Source organism: Lissotriton vulgaris, chromosome 4_1 (assembly GCF_964263255.1).
Source record: "Lissotriton vulgaris chromosome 4_1, aLisVul1.2, whole genome shotgun sequence".
NCBI classification, from domain to species: Eukaryota; Metazoa; Chordata; class Amphibia; order Caudata; family Salamandridae; genus Lissotriton; species Lissotriton vulgaris.
Window position 1 is genome coordinate 96,460,256 of NC_141691.1, and position 16,769 is coordinate 96,477,024.

The following is a 16,769-nucleotide window of genomic DNA, read 5'->3' on the forward strand; positions in this document are numbered from 1 at the left end:
ACACAATATTGTTGGTTCTGGTATTATGTCAGTGATGCCCGCCCCTTACATCAGCAGCACAAGACGCCTCATCAACATTACAGCTATTGGTCTGTCAGTGTACTCAGTGCGGGTTCCTTTACAGTCCTGGAAATTTTCTGGTGCTTATGAGGCTCATCATTACTAATTCATTTGACGGACCCAGACTCCAACCAGTCCAAGATGCTACATTTCACTGTAAATACTAAATGGTCAGACGGTAGGTGTGTTCTGTTCTCTTGCTCCTTTTCTCCAACCCCCTTTTTCCAAACACCAGATCTCCTTCTTGAGGTAGTTATGCTAATTTTCCTCTAGAGGCCTCTGTATATGATGATTGGTGGATCAACTTATGGAACATCTGGAGTGTTACAAACTTCCCATCAAGGAATAGATCTCCCAGCACTTCCTCACCCCATTATTTCAAGAAGGCTACTGAAGATTGCTCAAGTAATGGCAGCAAAAGGGGGTTGTTGTCAACCAGCAAGAGTGGAGAGTATACCATATCCATACAGAAATGGTTTGCAATGGCCCACCACGTGTAGACCAAGGTTTACGAGCCGCTACTGTGGTCAAGTCTGGCCAACTTTTACATGTGTGAGTTTATTGTATCATGATACCAATGTTGTCCGTGGTGAGCCTGTGTCACTAGATAATAAAGGAAAGGGCCAGGGACTGCCAAGCCATCTTGGTCCAATGGTTGCATCAAAACTGCTTTGCAAATACACAGTTCCCCCCCCTATCAGTCTATTGCTGTAGTTGGCGAATGAAATCTTTGGGGCCAACCCCTGGCACACTGGCAAACAAATATAAAAAATTTGGCAACCCAACCAATTTGATTATGGATAATCTCCCCAGTACGAATATGGGTAATTTCATCCATCTATCCACCCAGGCTTTTAGCGAGGCGAGTGCTACCCAAAATTCTTGACTAGGCAGCTCTCCCACATCTTTTGTAACATGGACATCCATATTTTTCACTCCGTCTGCCATCCAGTGCAGAGGAAAATTCCCACACCAGGTAGATACATATGCTGTCAATCTAAAACTGGACTGTTAACACACTCTCGTAATCATCATCATCATCATCATCAAATACTTTATTTTCGATCTTAGAGATCTTATAAACTGTGAAGTGCTGTAGAAATAGAACAAGCAATAAAAGTAGCATACAAAATACGATATACAGCAATAGTTTAAGAATATTACAAGAAGAATATAACATACATCATTCATTAAAACCAGTACAGAGTTCAAAGTCAATGAAAATAGCCCCATGTTTGACATACAGAAATTTGGGGACTAAGTAATACAATTGGGAAGCTTAATCAATAATGCATACCCAAATCTGGGCAAACCAAATACCACCACCCTACGTGTATCGGTGGCTAATATTCTCATAGCCTCCAAGTAATGCCCGGCCCTTCCATTCTACATAATGACACAATCCACTTAGCCCTCAGATTTTTGTAGTAGGGGCAGAAAAATACTAGGTGGACTATAGACTCTGGGTCGGCATTTAATGCCGACACTGGTCATCTGCGGAGGCATTACTACATCACTTTTTACAGAATAATTCAGTTGGCAGAGATTTAAAGTGGTATTGAACAAATAATTTCCTTGCCAGTTGTGATACGATTTCATCAATGGTTTCTTCATAAAAAGTGGCACATTTAAAATTAGTAAAATCTTGAGTCAGAGTGCCCACCCGTTTGACCGCTTCCTTTTCCAAGATAACATCCCAGTATGTCTTTTTGACCCTGCATTTGGGGATAAGGCTGAGTTCTTCTGGGGTGGTCCAGTATTCCTCCATCCCAAGACTCTTTAGTAAGTTCTTCATGCAGCTAAACCATGGGATAAGGTTGGCCTAGGCTCGCCTTAGGAGATCTATCATTTCTGCTCTGTATGGTGTGAGCTTATTTATCGACCACAGGCGGTGCCAAAACATTAGCTGCTTGTAGTCCATCTTATTCCGTAATGTTTTTTTGTCCCAGGTCTAGGAACATAGGGACCAGGGGAGTGCTAGTGAGGAGGTTTAGCATTGATCAAATTAACCTATTTTCTACTGAGATAAGGGAGTTTATGTTTTCATACTCCACAATTCCGCTCCCTAAAGAGTTACCCCCAGTATTTTGGTGGTATAGATCTTTAAGGCTGGAGCCACTTTCCTGGATACTGATTTTGATGTATCTTACCTTAGTGTGAATACACAATCCTTAATGGGGATGTTCCAGTTCAGTATCACCCTTTTGGTACTTGCTATAAGAAAATGCTGACTGATTGGGTAATTTGTTTCACCATATGTGGTTCATACAGGCTGATTAGTATTGCTTTTACTGTGTGCAGAGAATGATCAAAAAAGTGATATGTTTAGTTACTTGTATAGAGTGAGGCTCTGAGAGGGTCCTGGTGAAAGTGAGGCTGGAAATATTGATACATTTGGGCATTGAGTGCTGTGTCTGATTACTTGGGGCTGAACCTCTGCATGTGAAACTGTGCCTTTAAATGTAAAGCTGTGGCTAGGAAAGTGGTTCTGCATCTGTGTGTTAGATACTGTGATTTGGCATCTGACGGCTGTCAGGCGAACAATGGCTACATCTGGTTATGGGCTGGATGAAACATATCAAGGCTACACCCATGTCATGGGAAAACAGAAGACATGTTGGCACATAAGTTCTTATTAAAATAGACCTTTATCTAACTTAGCAGTCTTTTGGGTTATTTTACCAATCTTTCACTTGATTAACCCTTCGCTTATTGTAAGTCACTACCACCTATGTCTTCAATTTAAAGGTCACATGACATCACATGCTGTGATGTTATCATGGGCAAAGTTGAGGTGTTGTCACTTCCTGTAATTACATCAGAATGTCAACGGGAGGATCAAATGAGCAGGGCTGATGTGCGGACACACTTTTAGTGCGTAAGAGGACTTTTTTTAATATCCTGTTTGAAATCAGCAGTTTTGAAGTTGTAAAATGGCAAAAACTAATTCTTAAACTGCTTTAAACTTTAAAAAGTACCTTATTTCTGCTTTTAGAAAGGGCTGAACATGGTCTCCTTGCTGCTTAATTGGTTTGTGGGTGAACTGTGTTTCCGTTTAATACTGCGGGGAACTGATCAATTTTTGTTTTATGACCTTGATCTTAGAAAGAGGCTCCAACTTTGCCTTTGTTTGCATTCCTATTGGCATGAGGGGAGATATTATTGGTTATGCACACCTTTGTCGACTTTCTGTTTTATGGTGACCCTCTTAAGGGGTTAGCAGTCTAGCTCACAAGCACTCTGACTGTTATTTTTATAGGCGCTTGTTTTTAAATCTACTGTTTTTAAAGTTTCAAGATTGTAAAAATATGCCTCAAACTGTAATCGGACTAATATTCTATCTACTATATCCTGTAAAAAGTAAATATCTCGATTCAAACCCATTTCCTCTTTCTTGTTGGAGGAGCGTTTATCCATCAAAAGCCTCCCAAAAGTTCTCAGACGAGTGAGTAAATATCCCTTCAACAGTAAACCCTGAAAGCTCATTTTGTTATTTTAATTGCAAACTGCAAACTTATTTAAACTGCAAACAAAGCCTCCTAGGTAACCCTCCCACCCTTGGTTCTCAACCTCTCCTACAGCTGAAAAACTAAAGGTAAAGCAAGCAGAAAGAAACTGCCATTAATCTTATGACAACACTGCATTGTTACATTTTTACCGCTTGCATACTGATGACGGCCCCCATCCGTCATGCACTACGGCGCTCGTGTGCTGATGACGGCTGGGGTCCGTCATCAACCCGCCCACTCACGATTTTGCCGCACAGACGCAGAATCGCGGCAGCAGGCAAGGGTTTAAATCGCAGTTGAGTAGCTACAAAATGTTTTTTTTGTCAAGCTAAAAGTTGCCATTTAGAAACCTAATAAAAGATGTCTTTGACTGCCCCCACACCATGTTTCAAATTGTTGGAGAGCTTACCACTCTCTCTTGCTCTACTAGCTTTGTAATTTGTACCCAGGAACGATATGGCAACATTTCTTCCTATTTTCCAAATAAGGTATAAACAATCTATGAAAGTATTAAAAGTGGTTCAGACTCACATGAGGCTTCAACAAATTCCACTGGCAGACAAGATATATTTTCAACAGGAACTGGCCGCCTGACTAGGCAAGATATCTATCAAGTGGGCAATATCCCTGCCATTCAAGAGGACAACACAATCCAACTGCAGAAGTCTTTTAAACCTGATTAATTTTTTCCTTCCAGAATTTTACATGACATGGCAGAAATAGCGATACCGCCTCTCACAGTCATCCTGAACCAGTCTTTTGCCTCTGGCCATGTGCCACTAAAATCCAAAGAGAGTGTAGTGAAACAGCTACTTAAAACACCACCCTTGCGCCGCCGGAACACAAGAATTTCATTGCGTGCGCTGAAACGCATTTGGCGTTTCAGCACGCAATAAAATTCATGTTATTTATTTACTTATTTACATTACTCCGGTCAGCCGTGAGCCGGAGTTTACTTCTCCGACCCTGCCCATCCCCCGCCCTGCCCCACCACCCCACAGCACTCCTTCCACGAGCCGCTACTGTTTAAATGGAGGAAGAAAAACCCCATGGAAAGACCGGATCCTTCTTGAAGGACAGTCCTATCTCATACAATCTTTTGATCATAATGGGAGATAGTATCAAATACTGCAGATACGTCTAAAAGTATGAGAGCAGCAGGTCTGCCCTCATCGAAAGTGAGCCTTATAGAAACAGTGGTGACTAATAGAGTGTTTTCCGTTGCGTCAGTGGCTCACCACTTTTGTAACCTAGTCCTCTGCTAACATTACTCCATCACCGTCAGGGTGGTGGGATTGCGCTTAGCCTATGTAGATTTCCCAGTGGCATTTTCCTAGCGGCAGATTGCATACAGAGTAGGACACGTTCAACACTGTACAATTGCTGTGGCTTTTGGTTGGATGCTAGCATCAGACATCAGATGTGTTGTGGTTAATTGTTTACACCTGCATACCACACTATAAAACTCACAGCCTTTCAGACCATGATCCTTTGTCATTCCACTGCAGAAGAACATTGCTCCGGAACACTTGTTCAGTAAAGTCAGGGTTCTCTGTTTCTTCTTTTTTTCTTTTTTCATTTATTTTCTTGTGGGTCATAACATGAATTCAAGTTCAGTGTTTGATAATGGCAAAGAGGAGAAATCCCTGTTCTAATGAGGAAGAATTGTCAGTCATGGTGGATGGAATTATTAGAGATGAGCCACAGTTGTTTGGAGCCCAAGTACAAAATACAACTATGGCTCAGAAAAGGCAAATGTGGTCCAGAATAGTTGACAGAGTGAATGCTGTAGAAAGCACCCTGTGCACACAGGAAGAGGTGGAATGACTTGCTGGGGAGAGTGCATTCCCTGGTCTCAAAGTGTCACCTGGAGTGCCAGAGGACTGGTGGTGGTTTCCATCCCCCCTAACAATAATTTCCTTTAGAAGAGAAGGAGACTGGTAAGTTGTACTTTTGAATGTGTCACTAAACCTAAATGTTGTTTTTGCTTTTCTTTTAGCTGTTGCTAATGTGTTTTTCACCTTTTTAAACATATAAACCTATTTATGATTTATTATTTGCCATTTTTGTGGGATAAACTCTTTGGCATTATTGTTGTTTATCTAGTTTTACTAATTGTTAATATGTGTAGTCAATATGTGTGTTTTACTTTATGTTTTTTTACCTTGTTTGATTGAATGCATGTTGCTGTATTTACAATTACATGTTTCAATCTCTTTTACATTTCACATGCTGTTTTGGTGTTTGTAAGTGTTTTTTCAACTAATAACATACTTCATATATGTGTTTTATATTGTAAATGTCTGTATTTGTTACAGCATAGTTTTTAATAGGTATGTTTAAATTATAATTTTGCAAGTGTTGGTATTTTTTAATAGAAATGACTACAGCTACCATTATGCCTTGTTTTTGTTTTGCCAAAATAACATTGCAATGTCATTTTGGTCAATCTTTCTTTTCTGTCACATTTTCACATATGTAAAAGTGCTATGTATTTTTTAATCTCTATGATATGTTTTGAAATTATTTTTGTTTAATTTAGTTTGTTGTCATTTTCCTGTTATTTTATTGAATAAATGCTATTTGTTTCACAAATCAAAGTTTGTTGAGTTAAAAATTGTAATGTATGTTATTTTGTATGATGAATATATTGAATAAATGTTCTTTTCAATGTTTAAAGATGACTAATGCTATTTATTTATATCAGTTGTTTCATTTTCAGAATTCTGGCCTGCGCGGCCTAGCAATGGTTAATTTCACACTTTTCTCTACTGTGTTGTGTTGAATCTTTGGTATATGTTATGTATACTTTCAAATTCCTTTTTTTCATTTCTGAACATCATTTCACCTGTTTTTTTTTAGTAGTACTGTGTGTAATTTAAAGTGTTTTTGTAATTTATAATAATACTACCTAAAGGTATAATAATTCTATCAATTTTCCTTTCCCTTTTAGGTTGCTTAATTTTTTTATTCAAACTCATTTGATTTATAATCCAGACTTTTACAAATGTATTTAAAAAAAATTATAATAGGTCAACACCCAGAGTGGGTAGAAAACCCTCTGCATGCTTGCATGAATTTTGAGTAGTATGCATTTGCATTGTCCTTATTTGATGTCTTGCATAGAGATATTTATTTGCACTTGTTTATATGCAAACTCGTAATAATAATAAAACCAAACGATCTTTATTCAGCAGTGAACACAGCCATAAAGATACAAAAAATTAAAAAACAACAATAATGACAAGTCCATTAAACCCATATTTCATCACAATACCAATCACAGATGTCCCTATCTATCTCGATCTTGTCTAGAGATTATTGGTCTAGTATGCATGCATTCTACAAGATTAGCAAATGAAAGAATACGAGACAAACATGCCTGAATCCCATTTCTTTTAAATAGGGTTTAGGAGACAGCTGCTTGAGATGCAATAAATATTTGCATAAAAAGACTAAATCTAAAATATCCTATTGGATAAACACGGCTGTAGAATTAGAAAAGAGAAAAAAGAACGACAAGTCCATTACAACCATATAGCAGCGAAGTACAAATCATAATCATTCATATCTAATTCAAACATGCTTGGAGTTTCTTGATCTTAATATAACTCTTAAAAAATTCATAACAACCAACTGTGTGCAGGCATTTTGCAAAAGTAGCAAATGCAAAAGTGCGATATGAGCATGCCTTAATCCCATTTCTTTTAAATAAGGTTTAGGATACAGTCGCCAAGGGTGCATAAAATATTTACATAAAAAACAAAATGTAAAATATCCTAATGTCACAGCCACAGTCTCTATCCTCGGCTCGCAAAACAAAGCCTTGAGGAGAGGCCACTAAATGGTGAAACATATTTAATCTAAAATGAGTAATTAAAAACCTATCATGGGCACTGGTTAAAATCGTGAGATTAGTCTGCATACTCTGCACCGATTGGAATACGATGTACTCTTACCATGGGTTTACCAAGATCCTTGCCTTCACTCTCTGCAATACCTTTTTATTAAAGAACAGATCTTTGATCAATGTTTTATCCTGTCTCTTCACTGTATCATATTTTGTAAAGATATCTGATCTTTCCAAAGCACAGAATGTTTCCTTAATATATCTTAACCAGGGGATTTTAAAAGCATGGTCCAAAGAAAGGCAGTCCAGAATTACTGCTTGGTAAAAAGATGCCTCCTCTTTAGACCAAACGCACAATTACTTACCTTAAGAAACAATATATCTGTTAGAAACAGTAGTTAGTATTAGATTCCTTACCTTAGAATATTCCCAGGCGTCAGACTGGATCCGGAAACTTTTGCGTAGCAGTACCCTTGTGCGTCGGTAGGCGTCGTCTGCGGCTCCGCATCCGTCGCCGGCAGCGCCAGGATGACGTCGCCGGAGTACTTAGACGCCGCCCTCGCACGCTGACGTCAGTTCTTATACATAGCTTTTCCGTGCCAGAAACGCAGAGCCATGAGTGGAATGGGCCCTCAGCCCAACAGGAGGCTCCTTTTTAGCCAAAGAGTAGCATACTTTGATGCACAACACGACCCACTGAGAGATGGTCCGCTTGTGCACCGCCCGTCCTTTCTTAGCGCCCACGTAACCAACAAAGAGTTGGTCATCCACCCGGAACTGGCGTGTGCGATCCAAACAGAATGAAAGCGCACCTTTTGGGTCCAGACGGTGGAGCCTCTCTTCCTCTTACAAGGGATGCGGAGGTGGAAAGAAGGTGGGCAAGGTGATGGACTGCCCGATGTGGAAGGCTGTGACTACCTTGGGCAGGAAAGAGGGTCACGTCCGCAACACAACTTTGTCCGGATGGACAGAAAGAAAAGGAGGTTTAGAGGAAAGAGCCAGGAGCCCACTCATTTTCCTGGCAGAGGTGATGGCAACCAGGAATGCAGTCTTGAGAGTAAGGAGACGAAGAGGACATTTATGAAGTGGCTCGAAAGGAGCGCACATCAGGTAAGTCAGTACAAGGTTCAAGTCCCACTGAGGCATCACGAAAGGAACAGAAGGAAACGTGAGTGATGCCCTTTAAAAACCTATTTACAACTGGGGACTTGAACAAAGAGGGCTGATCAGGGGGCCTCAAGAAGGCGGAAAAATAGCAGAGAGGTAGCCCTTGATAGTGCCCAGAGCAGAGCCCTGCTGGGCAAGAGAAAGAAGAAAGAGCAGAACCTCTGAAGAGGGGCAGAAAGGGGATCCACATCCTTTGCTGTGCACCATTCCACAAATTTGTTCCATCTGCAGGCATATACCGATTTCGTGGAGGGACGCCTGACTGCCAGAATCACATTACAGACTTCAGGAGGCAAGTCAAATGGCCTCAACTGCCGCCGCTCCAAGCATGTAAGTGGAGACTGGACAGGTTCGGGTGGAGGACCGTCCCCTGTTGCTACGACAGTAGGTCCTCCTGAAGAGGCAGACAAATCGGGGGATCGACAGACATGCTGAGTAGCTCGGGATACCAGTATCTTCGTGCCCAGTCCTGAGCCACAAGGATAACTTGGGCCCGGTCGTGTCTGATCTTCTTCAGCACTCTGGGCAGAAGTGGTATAGGCGGAAAGGCGTACAACAGACCGCAGCTCCACTCGCGACGAAAAGCGTCTCCGAGCGAGTGCCGCCTTGGAAATTCCAATGCTCAGAACTGATGACACTGCGCGTTCTCTTCTGTGGCGAATAGATCTAACCAAGGCGCTCCCCACTGCAGAAAGAGTCCTTGCGCCACATCCGAGTTCAAACGGCATTCGTGATCCATCATGCACCGACGGCTTAGTTCGTCCGCCCTGGCGTTCAGGGAACCTGCCAGTTGTTGAACCACCAGGGTCACACCCTGATGTTCCAGCCACTGCCAGAGGCGCAGAGTCTCCTGGCATAGGGTCCACGACCCGACCCCACCCAGTTTGTTGGAGTCCCACATGGCGGTGGTGTTGTCTATGAACACCTGCACTACACTCCCCCGGACAGAGGGGAGGAATGCCTTCAGTGCAAGCCGGATCGCCCACAGCTCCAGAAGGTTGATGTGGAGCCGGGACTCTGCCGGAGACCAGAGGCCTCTGATCTCCGCCTCTCCCATATGGCCCCCCCAGCCCTGGAGGGACGCGTCCGTCGCAACTACGTGCTCCGGTTGGGGTAAGGAGAGGGATCTGCCGCTGACCCAATTGTGGTCCGTGAGCCACCACTGCAAATGTCTTGCAGTGCCCTCTGAGATCAAGACATGGTCGGACAAGTTGCCTTGATGCTGGGCCCACTGAAACTTTATGTCCCACTGCAGAGCCCGCATCCGCCACCTGGCGTGATGCACCAGAAGGATGCAGGAGGCAATCAGCCCCAGAAACCGCAACTTCAACCTGACCGAGACTCAGGATAACGGCTGAAAGATCGGAATCAGAGCCTGACTATCCCGAACCCGCTGTTTCGGGAGTCTAGAACCGCTCAGATGAAGAGGAGCTTCTGAGAGGGACACAGGTGTGACTTCGGCACATTGATGCAAGTGCAGGAGGTCGGCCGTAGTCTGGAGGTGGCTGACGACTGTCTGGGGCGAGCCTCCTTCAACAACCAATCATTGACTTAGGGGAAGACTGAAACCCCTAACCTGCGCAGATGATTTGCGGCCATCACTTTTGTGAACACCCGTGGAGCGCTGGTAATGCCGAAGGGGAGCACGGTAAACTGAAAGTGCTCGTGGCCTCTCGTGAACCGCAGGTAACGCCGGTGGACCGGCAGGACGGGGATGTGAAAATAAGCGTCCTGCAAGTCCAAAGCTACCATCCAGTCTCCCGGGTCCAGGGCAGCTAAGACGGGTCCAGGGCAGCTAAGGCTGGAGGGGTCACCTCGAAGGGGAGGGAGTAGCCCCTTCGGACGATTGCAGCACCCACCTGTCCGATGTGACAGTGCGCCAGTGGAGGAGGTGATGGCGAACCCTGCCCCCCACTGGCGTTACATGGGCCTGAAAACTCAGACTAGGAGGGTTTTGAGGCGGATGCTGCTGGAGTAGGTGTGGACTGACCTCGCTGTTGTCCGCGACCACCGCCAAGGCGGTTACCATGTCTGCGGGCCGTGGCTGGCAGGACGTGTGGGGGCGCCCCTTCCTTTGCCACGAAAGGAACGAAAGGCAACAGTTTGCTGGCACGGGCCGGGAGGCCCAAGGACTTGGCCATAGCCCTGGAGTCCTTAAAGCACTCAAGCGCGCTGTCTGCTTTGTCGCCAAAGAGGCGACGGCCATCAAACCGCATGTCCATAAGGGTGTTTTGGACATCAGCCGAAAAGTTGGAGGACCTCAGCCAGGCGTGGCGACGAATCCCCACCGTCTTTACAATCACTCTGCCCAGCGAGTCCGTAGTATCCAGCCCACACCGGATGGAATACCGTGACGCATCTCGACCCTCCACAAGGGCTCCGGACATTGTGGCAGCACGTCCGCAACCGTGTCCCTCAGAGAGTGGGTGTAATGGCTCAAGAGGAACGCGGTGTCGACTGACCGCAACCCCAAACTAAGTGAGGAGAACATCTTTTTACCATACTGTTAGACCTGGCACCTTGGCGTGAGTTTCCCTTCCACTTTTTGCTGATGTGCCTCAAATGTTTTTGCTGGTGTCTGCCACTCAGGACACTGCGCCACGGGCAATCTGTGCCGCAGTGCAAGTGCTCCCAATGTAAAAGGTATATTTGATTGATCTCTATGATTGGCTCGTTGGATTTACTGTCAGTCCCCAGTAAAGTGCACCAGGAGGGCCAAGGCTGGTAAATGCCAATACTGCTAGTGGGCCTGCAGCGCTGGTTGCGCCACCCACAGAAGCATCCTTAAAATGTATCTAGGGTCTGCCATTGCAGAACCTGCGTGCAGTCTGATACTGTCATGCTGGCTGGGCAAGTGCACACACTTGCCAGCCTCAAAACCTTCCCTTTGCTTCATATTAGTCACCCCTATGGTAGGCCTTAGGGCAGGGCGTATTGTAAGTGTAAGGTAGGACAAGCCCTGATGTGTGTGGCATGTCCTAATAGTGCATTACAGCCAATTTCGTTTTTCACTTTTGTAAGGCTACCCGTTCTCTTAGGCCAAGATGGGCTGCTGGAATTATTGCACCCTATAATCCCAGCAGGCTCAGGGAACATGGTAGAAAGTCATGTTTAGTATGCCTGAACTCGGAATAATAAAATACTTCTTTTAGTAAAGTTTATTTTAATATCCTGTGTATGCAAATGCTACTTTTAGAAAGTTAGCATTTGCTTGCCTAACCATTTCAGCCCGCCTCTGCTAGGATGTGTATCTGCTATCTGGGTTGTGTGAGTGACAGGGCTGGGGGATGACAGGTGGTGAATGCAAGGATTACACCTTAGTGGGAGGTGGGAGTGCCCCTGGACTCTGAATAGGGCTGTGGTCTGCAACCACAATGCTGGCTCCGCCCCCTGGGGAGCGACTGATGACTCTGCCCGACACCTGGCCCAGGAAAAGGGAAGACTGTCAACAAGGTACTCCTGGATGTACTTGTCATCTATATGCTGGCTCCACCTCCTGCAGAGCGTCTGATGTGCCTGCTCCTCACACTGAAAGGAAAAGCCAGGAACAGAACAACAGAGTGCTCAAAACTGAATTAGGCTATGCAAAGGCCCCCCTGACCTGAAAGAACAAAATAATTACTGTATAAAAGAAGGAGCCCTGCTCCCAAGAAACTAGATTCTGTTTCCCACAACGAACCTCTGCCCAACTAGAAGAAGAAGAAGAAGCTGGAAGGACTGGCCTGCTGTCTGCCTTGCTGAGAAAGGAGAGGAGAACATTATTGAAAAGACTTTGCTGACTAGTGGGTTCTTTGTGCCTTGGCTCATCTGCTACAGAGCCGTGAGTTCTTCCCGCTGAAGGTAAGTCTGCGCCCCCCTCACCCCCTCCTAGAGTTGTGGCACTCTGGAGCGGCTCGCTCTTCTACCCGTTGAGAGCCTCGCTCTGCCCAAGAGCCGCTCTCTGCCCCTCGGGTCAGGCCTCCTGCTCCTCTGCCCCTTCTTGTTACTGGAGTGCCTGGATTGCTTGTCTTCCCCCCTCCCGCCGGAATCCTGGTCTTACGAGCGCACCTCCAAGCCTGGACGGCAGCCCGTGGGTTGTGATCGTACCCGGCCGCCCGCTGTGCCCTCTGACCTGTGTAAATGTAAATGTAAATGTACAGGAATTTATAAAACGCAAATCACCGAGCGGTTTCTAAGCGCTTGCTTAGGGAACCCGTCCTGGTATTCCCCTGTGAGATAACCCCGGCAGGGTGTCCGCAAGGTGAAAGCCAGGCATCCCGCCGCGAGGGGCCATTGTGGAGATTAAGCAAGCTATTGCCCAGAGTCGCAGAGTGTGAACCCGTGAATCGAGTAGGCACTGGAGCGAGAATTGTCGAGTCCATGGACATTTTAGGACTGAAGACCCTGCCGAGCTGGGAATTGAACCCTGGTCCCGGGCTGACCTCTGCTTCCAGGTCTGCCTCCTCTAACCAGTGAGCCACACTTCTCCACTTCTCTGTGGAGAGGCCGCACCGCACATTGAGGAAATCCTCCCCCGTACGGACCGTACCGGAGGTCCCCCGTGCTGCGTCCGCCTTTGTGAACTCGCCTGCTACCTTAACAGACCCCAAGGTACACCCCGTGACCAAAACGCACCAACTTGTCTGTCTGCCTGGTAGACCGAGTCAAGGGTGGACGTCGCGCCCTAGAACGAACCAGCACACCACGGGCTCGGGGCCCGCAACGTTTTATTTCCCCATTATTTCTGTGCGCCTCAGCCATGGCCAGTACGCTCCCCGCTGTCCGCCGCCCCGCTGACAGCCTACGGCGCGTACCCGGCCTGGACGTCTCCTCCTTCGCATCCAAGTGCGAGTCACACCAGAGCCGTACGACTCTTACCCGGCCTGGGGGATCAGCCGCGCCGTACGCGGCGCACCACGAGAAGCGTGGGAGTCAGCAGGACTCCGCTTCTCGGCTCGTACAACGCGCAGGAAAGCGCAACGAGCCCCACAGCCAGCCCGACCCGATCCGAGGGCTGGGAAATGTGTTCAAAGAACTAAAAAAACTATTTCTAAGTGAAAGGAACTAGAAGGAAGCAGCATACTAACCAAACGAGAACTTGCCATTATATTCCAACCCTGTGGCTTAGCGAACAATGTTATATTGGTCTTGTGATAAAGTCTTACCTGCATAGATATATTTTTATGTAAAGAAGACGTATTTTTACATATCCACAGCCTGGTGTCCATTTGTACTTTTACTGTGTGCGTGATTACAAATGCTTAACCCAATAACTCCTGAAGAATAGCCTTGGCTGCTCCCACCACGCACCTAGAGGGTGAGCAAGGGTAATTCTAAGGGTCATCCTTTGCCCTGACTTAGAGGAGAGGGTCCCTGCTTGTCACAAGTGAAAACTTGCGTCAATCAGAGACACCCAATTCTAACACATACTGTTTGTACCTCTTGGATTCCCGATCGGGGGGAGCCGTCGGGAATGCGGTCTGGGAGTTAGAGGCCTGGATGACCAGGCTCTCGGGGTGGGGTGGGTGGACAGGAAGCAAGGGTCTCCCGGAGCCAGGCGGTGGTGCCTGGCCACGTTCCTATCTACAGGTGGACCTGTAGCAGGCTTGAACCAAGTGCACAGAAGAACGTCTGACAAGGCCTCATTAAACGGCAGCAGAGGCTCAGCCGAGCTTGCCTGCGGTTTAAGGACCTCAGTGAGGAGGCTAGTCCTCACGGCCGCGACGGATAGCACAAGACCCAAGGCCTTGGCAGTCCGTGTCAGCACCACACTATAGGCAGCCCCCTCCTCCGTAGCCACAGTAGGAGGGGAGACAAAACCAGTGTCTGGTGAGGTGTCCAGACCACTGGCCTCCCCTTGCTCACCTGCGCAGTCCTGGTAAAACTGGCACTCACGTGCCAGAGGGTCCTCAGACCTCTCCCAATCCTCCTCACCACCCATCTCCTGATACTCAGGGTCAAAGGATGGGGCCGTTGGCGAGGTCGTAAGGTTGACCGGCGACGACCCGAAACCTGATCCAACGGGGACCTGTGGCATCGGGAACGAAGTCGACGACGGCTCTGGGGCCGAAGCACCCGACGGCGCCGGGGCCGAAGCACCCAGCCCGCTTGGGGACCCAGCAAAACCTCGGTCTCCTACGGCGTCGCGTTCTGCCAGGGACCGGGGGGTATGGAGCAGGCCGCAACGCCTGCGGCTCCGGCGGAGCCGCGTGGGCGGTGTCGCCCGAACCCCCGGCCACGTCGCGCGAGCTTCAGGGGGAGTCAGAAGAGCGATGTCGCCTCTTCGACTTCTTGTGCCTCTTACCTGAGGACTTCGAGCCTGAAGACTGATGCCGACTCCCGGAACTGTGGTGACTCCGGCCCCGCGACCGGTCCCTCGACCTCCTTCCGGACCAGGACCTCGAGCGGCACGGGGCTGACTGCCGGAGCTCGAGTCGCTTGCAGGACCACTCCCGTCTAGCTTTGGACGTCGGACCCGGTAGTCGGAGCAGGACTTCTCGTCGGGGCCCAGACAGTGAAGGCACCGGCGATGGGGGTCGGTAACCGACATCAGTCAGCTACAATCGACGCCGGATTTAAACCCGGGCATCACTATGGGCACCGTCGGAGTCGAGTGACTTTGAAAGATGGTCGAAAAAGTTCCGGATCCGCGCTTGCCGGTTTGGAAAAAAAAAGAACTGATGTCAGCGCGCGAGGGCGGTGTCTAAGTACTCCTGCGACGTCATACTCACGCCGACGACAGACGCCAAGCCGCAGACGACGCCTACAGACGCACAAGGGCAATACTAAGACAGGGGTACAGGGTAAGACACTTGACTGCACTCCATCCACTTTATCCTGGTCTAGTTACATTTGTGGGTGCCAGAAACCTGAAGCCACATACCCCTAGGCTTCCAAAGCTAATGCCCAAAGGCACTTTATACAATACAACACAATGGTTCAGCACACCATACAGTATATAGTAACAATGTTGATCAAATTAATGATATCAGTAAGCCATGGAATTTTCTTTCTTGTTTTTATTCCAAATCTTCACACACAAGTAGCCAACGCGTTTCGTCCAAAGGATTTCTTCAGGGCGAAAATTATCAAAATTGCGTCACGGATTATGCGTTCCAGGGCTTTATCATTGAGAAAAAGTCTTCATATTATTTAGTGGAAAAATGGCCTTATTTTAACACTAGTCCCTTGGCACCCTACTCCATCACAAATGACTTGGAGAAATTAGGAGACAAATCCAGCCAATTTGTGAAGGAAACAAACCCATCCATTAGGACTTGCAACTATCTGGGAGTATGTGCAATAAGCACAGCGTTGTCTGCATACAGTAGAACTGACAGTGATCTGCTGCCTATTCTTGGGGTATCGGCCTGCAAGGATATCAGTGCAGATTCTAACCCATTAATATATAAAGTGAATAAAAAACGGAGCGAGAATACACCCTTGACGCACTCCTCTTGAGCATTTGAAATTATCAGTGAGTCCCCACTCTCGGGTAAATCTAACTGTTGCTGTTGTATGGGCACAAAGGGTCATTAAAACGTTTATTATTGCACGCTCGACTCCTAACTTGTCTTATAACAACCACAGTTTATTGCGGTTTACTCTATCGAACGCTCTAGTCAGGTCCATAAAACCTAGATAAATAGAACCTGATTTCGCGATTATATATTTAGGGATTAAAAGTTAGAGGTTCAAACATTGACCTACTGTTGAGTTACGTGTGCGGAAGCCATAATAAATCTCCAAGAAGATTTGGTTTTCCTCTTCTAACTCAGAAAGCCTATATAATAAAACCTAATCCATAACCTTTACAGTAGAGTTAACCAGGGATATGGGGCGGTAACAGGGAGGGTTATCCCTGTCACCCTTCTTAAATATCGGGACAATAGTGGTAGTAGACCAAGACGGGGGCATAGACGATAACGCTGCTGCATTTAATACTCTAGTTAGGACTGGTGCCCACACATCTATATTATCACAAAACAAGTCCAGGGGAATCTCATCCAGACCTGAGGACTTATTTTGGGACAATCCCTCAATGCCAATTATAACCTCTTCAAGACGAAAGTAAATCAGCACCTTGCATGAAAGGGGCTCTAGATCATTGGTACATTTCTCCCCTTCCCAGTGATTATAAACCGCCTGGAAATGATCCTTCCATTGGTATAACCAAGTGTAATCCTCGTTCAGGGTACACAGAC

At 46.6% G+C, this 16,769-nt stretch overlaps 1 protein-coding gene across 1 annotated transcript in view; it reads right to left on the reverse strand.

Annotated features, from left to right (window-relative positions):
* Positions 1-1,057: 1,057 nt before the first annotated feature.
* LOC147718421 (uncharacterized) overlaps positions 1,058-16,769 on the reverse strand; it is a 59,643-nt gene continuing 43,931 nt past the window's right edge. The window contains exon 7 of the mRNA XM_086967198.1: positions 1,058-1,153. Within this exon, the coding sequence (XP_086823324.1) occupies positions 1,058-1,153 (96 nt within the window). The remainder of the gene's footprint in view (positions 1,154-16,769) is intronic.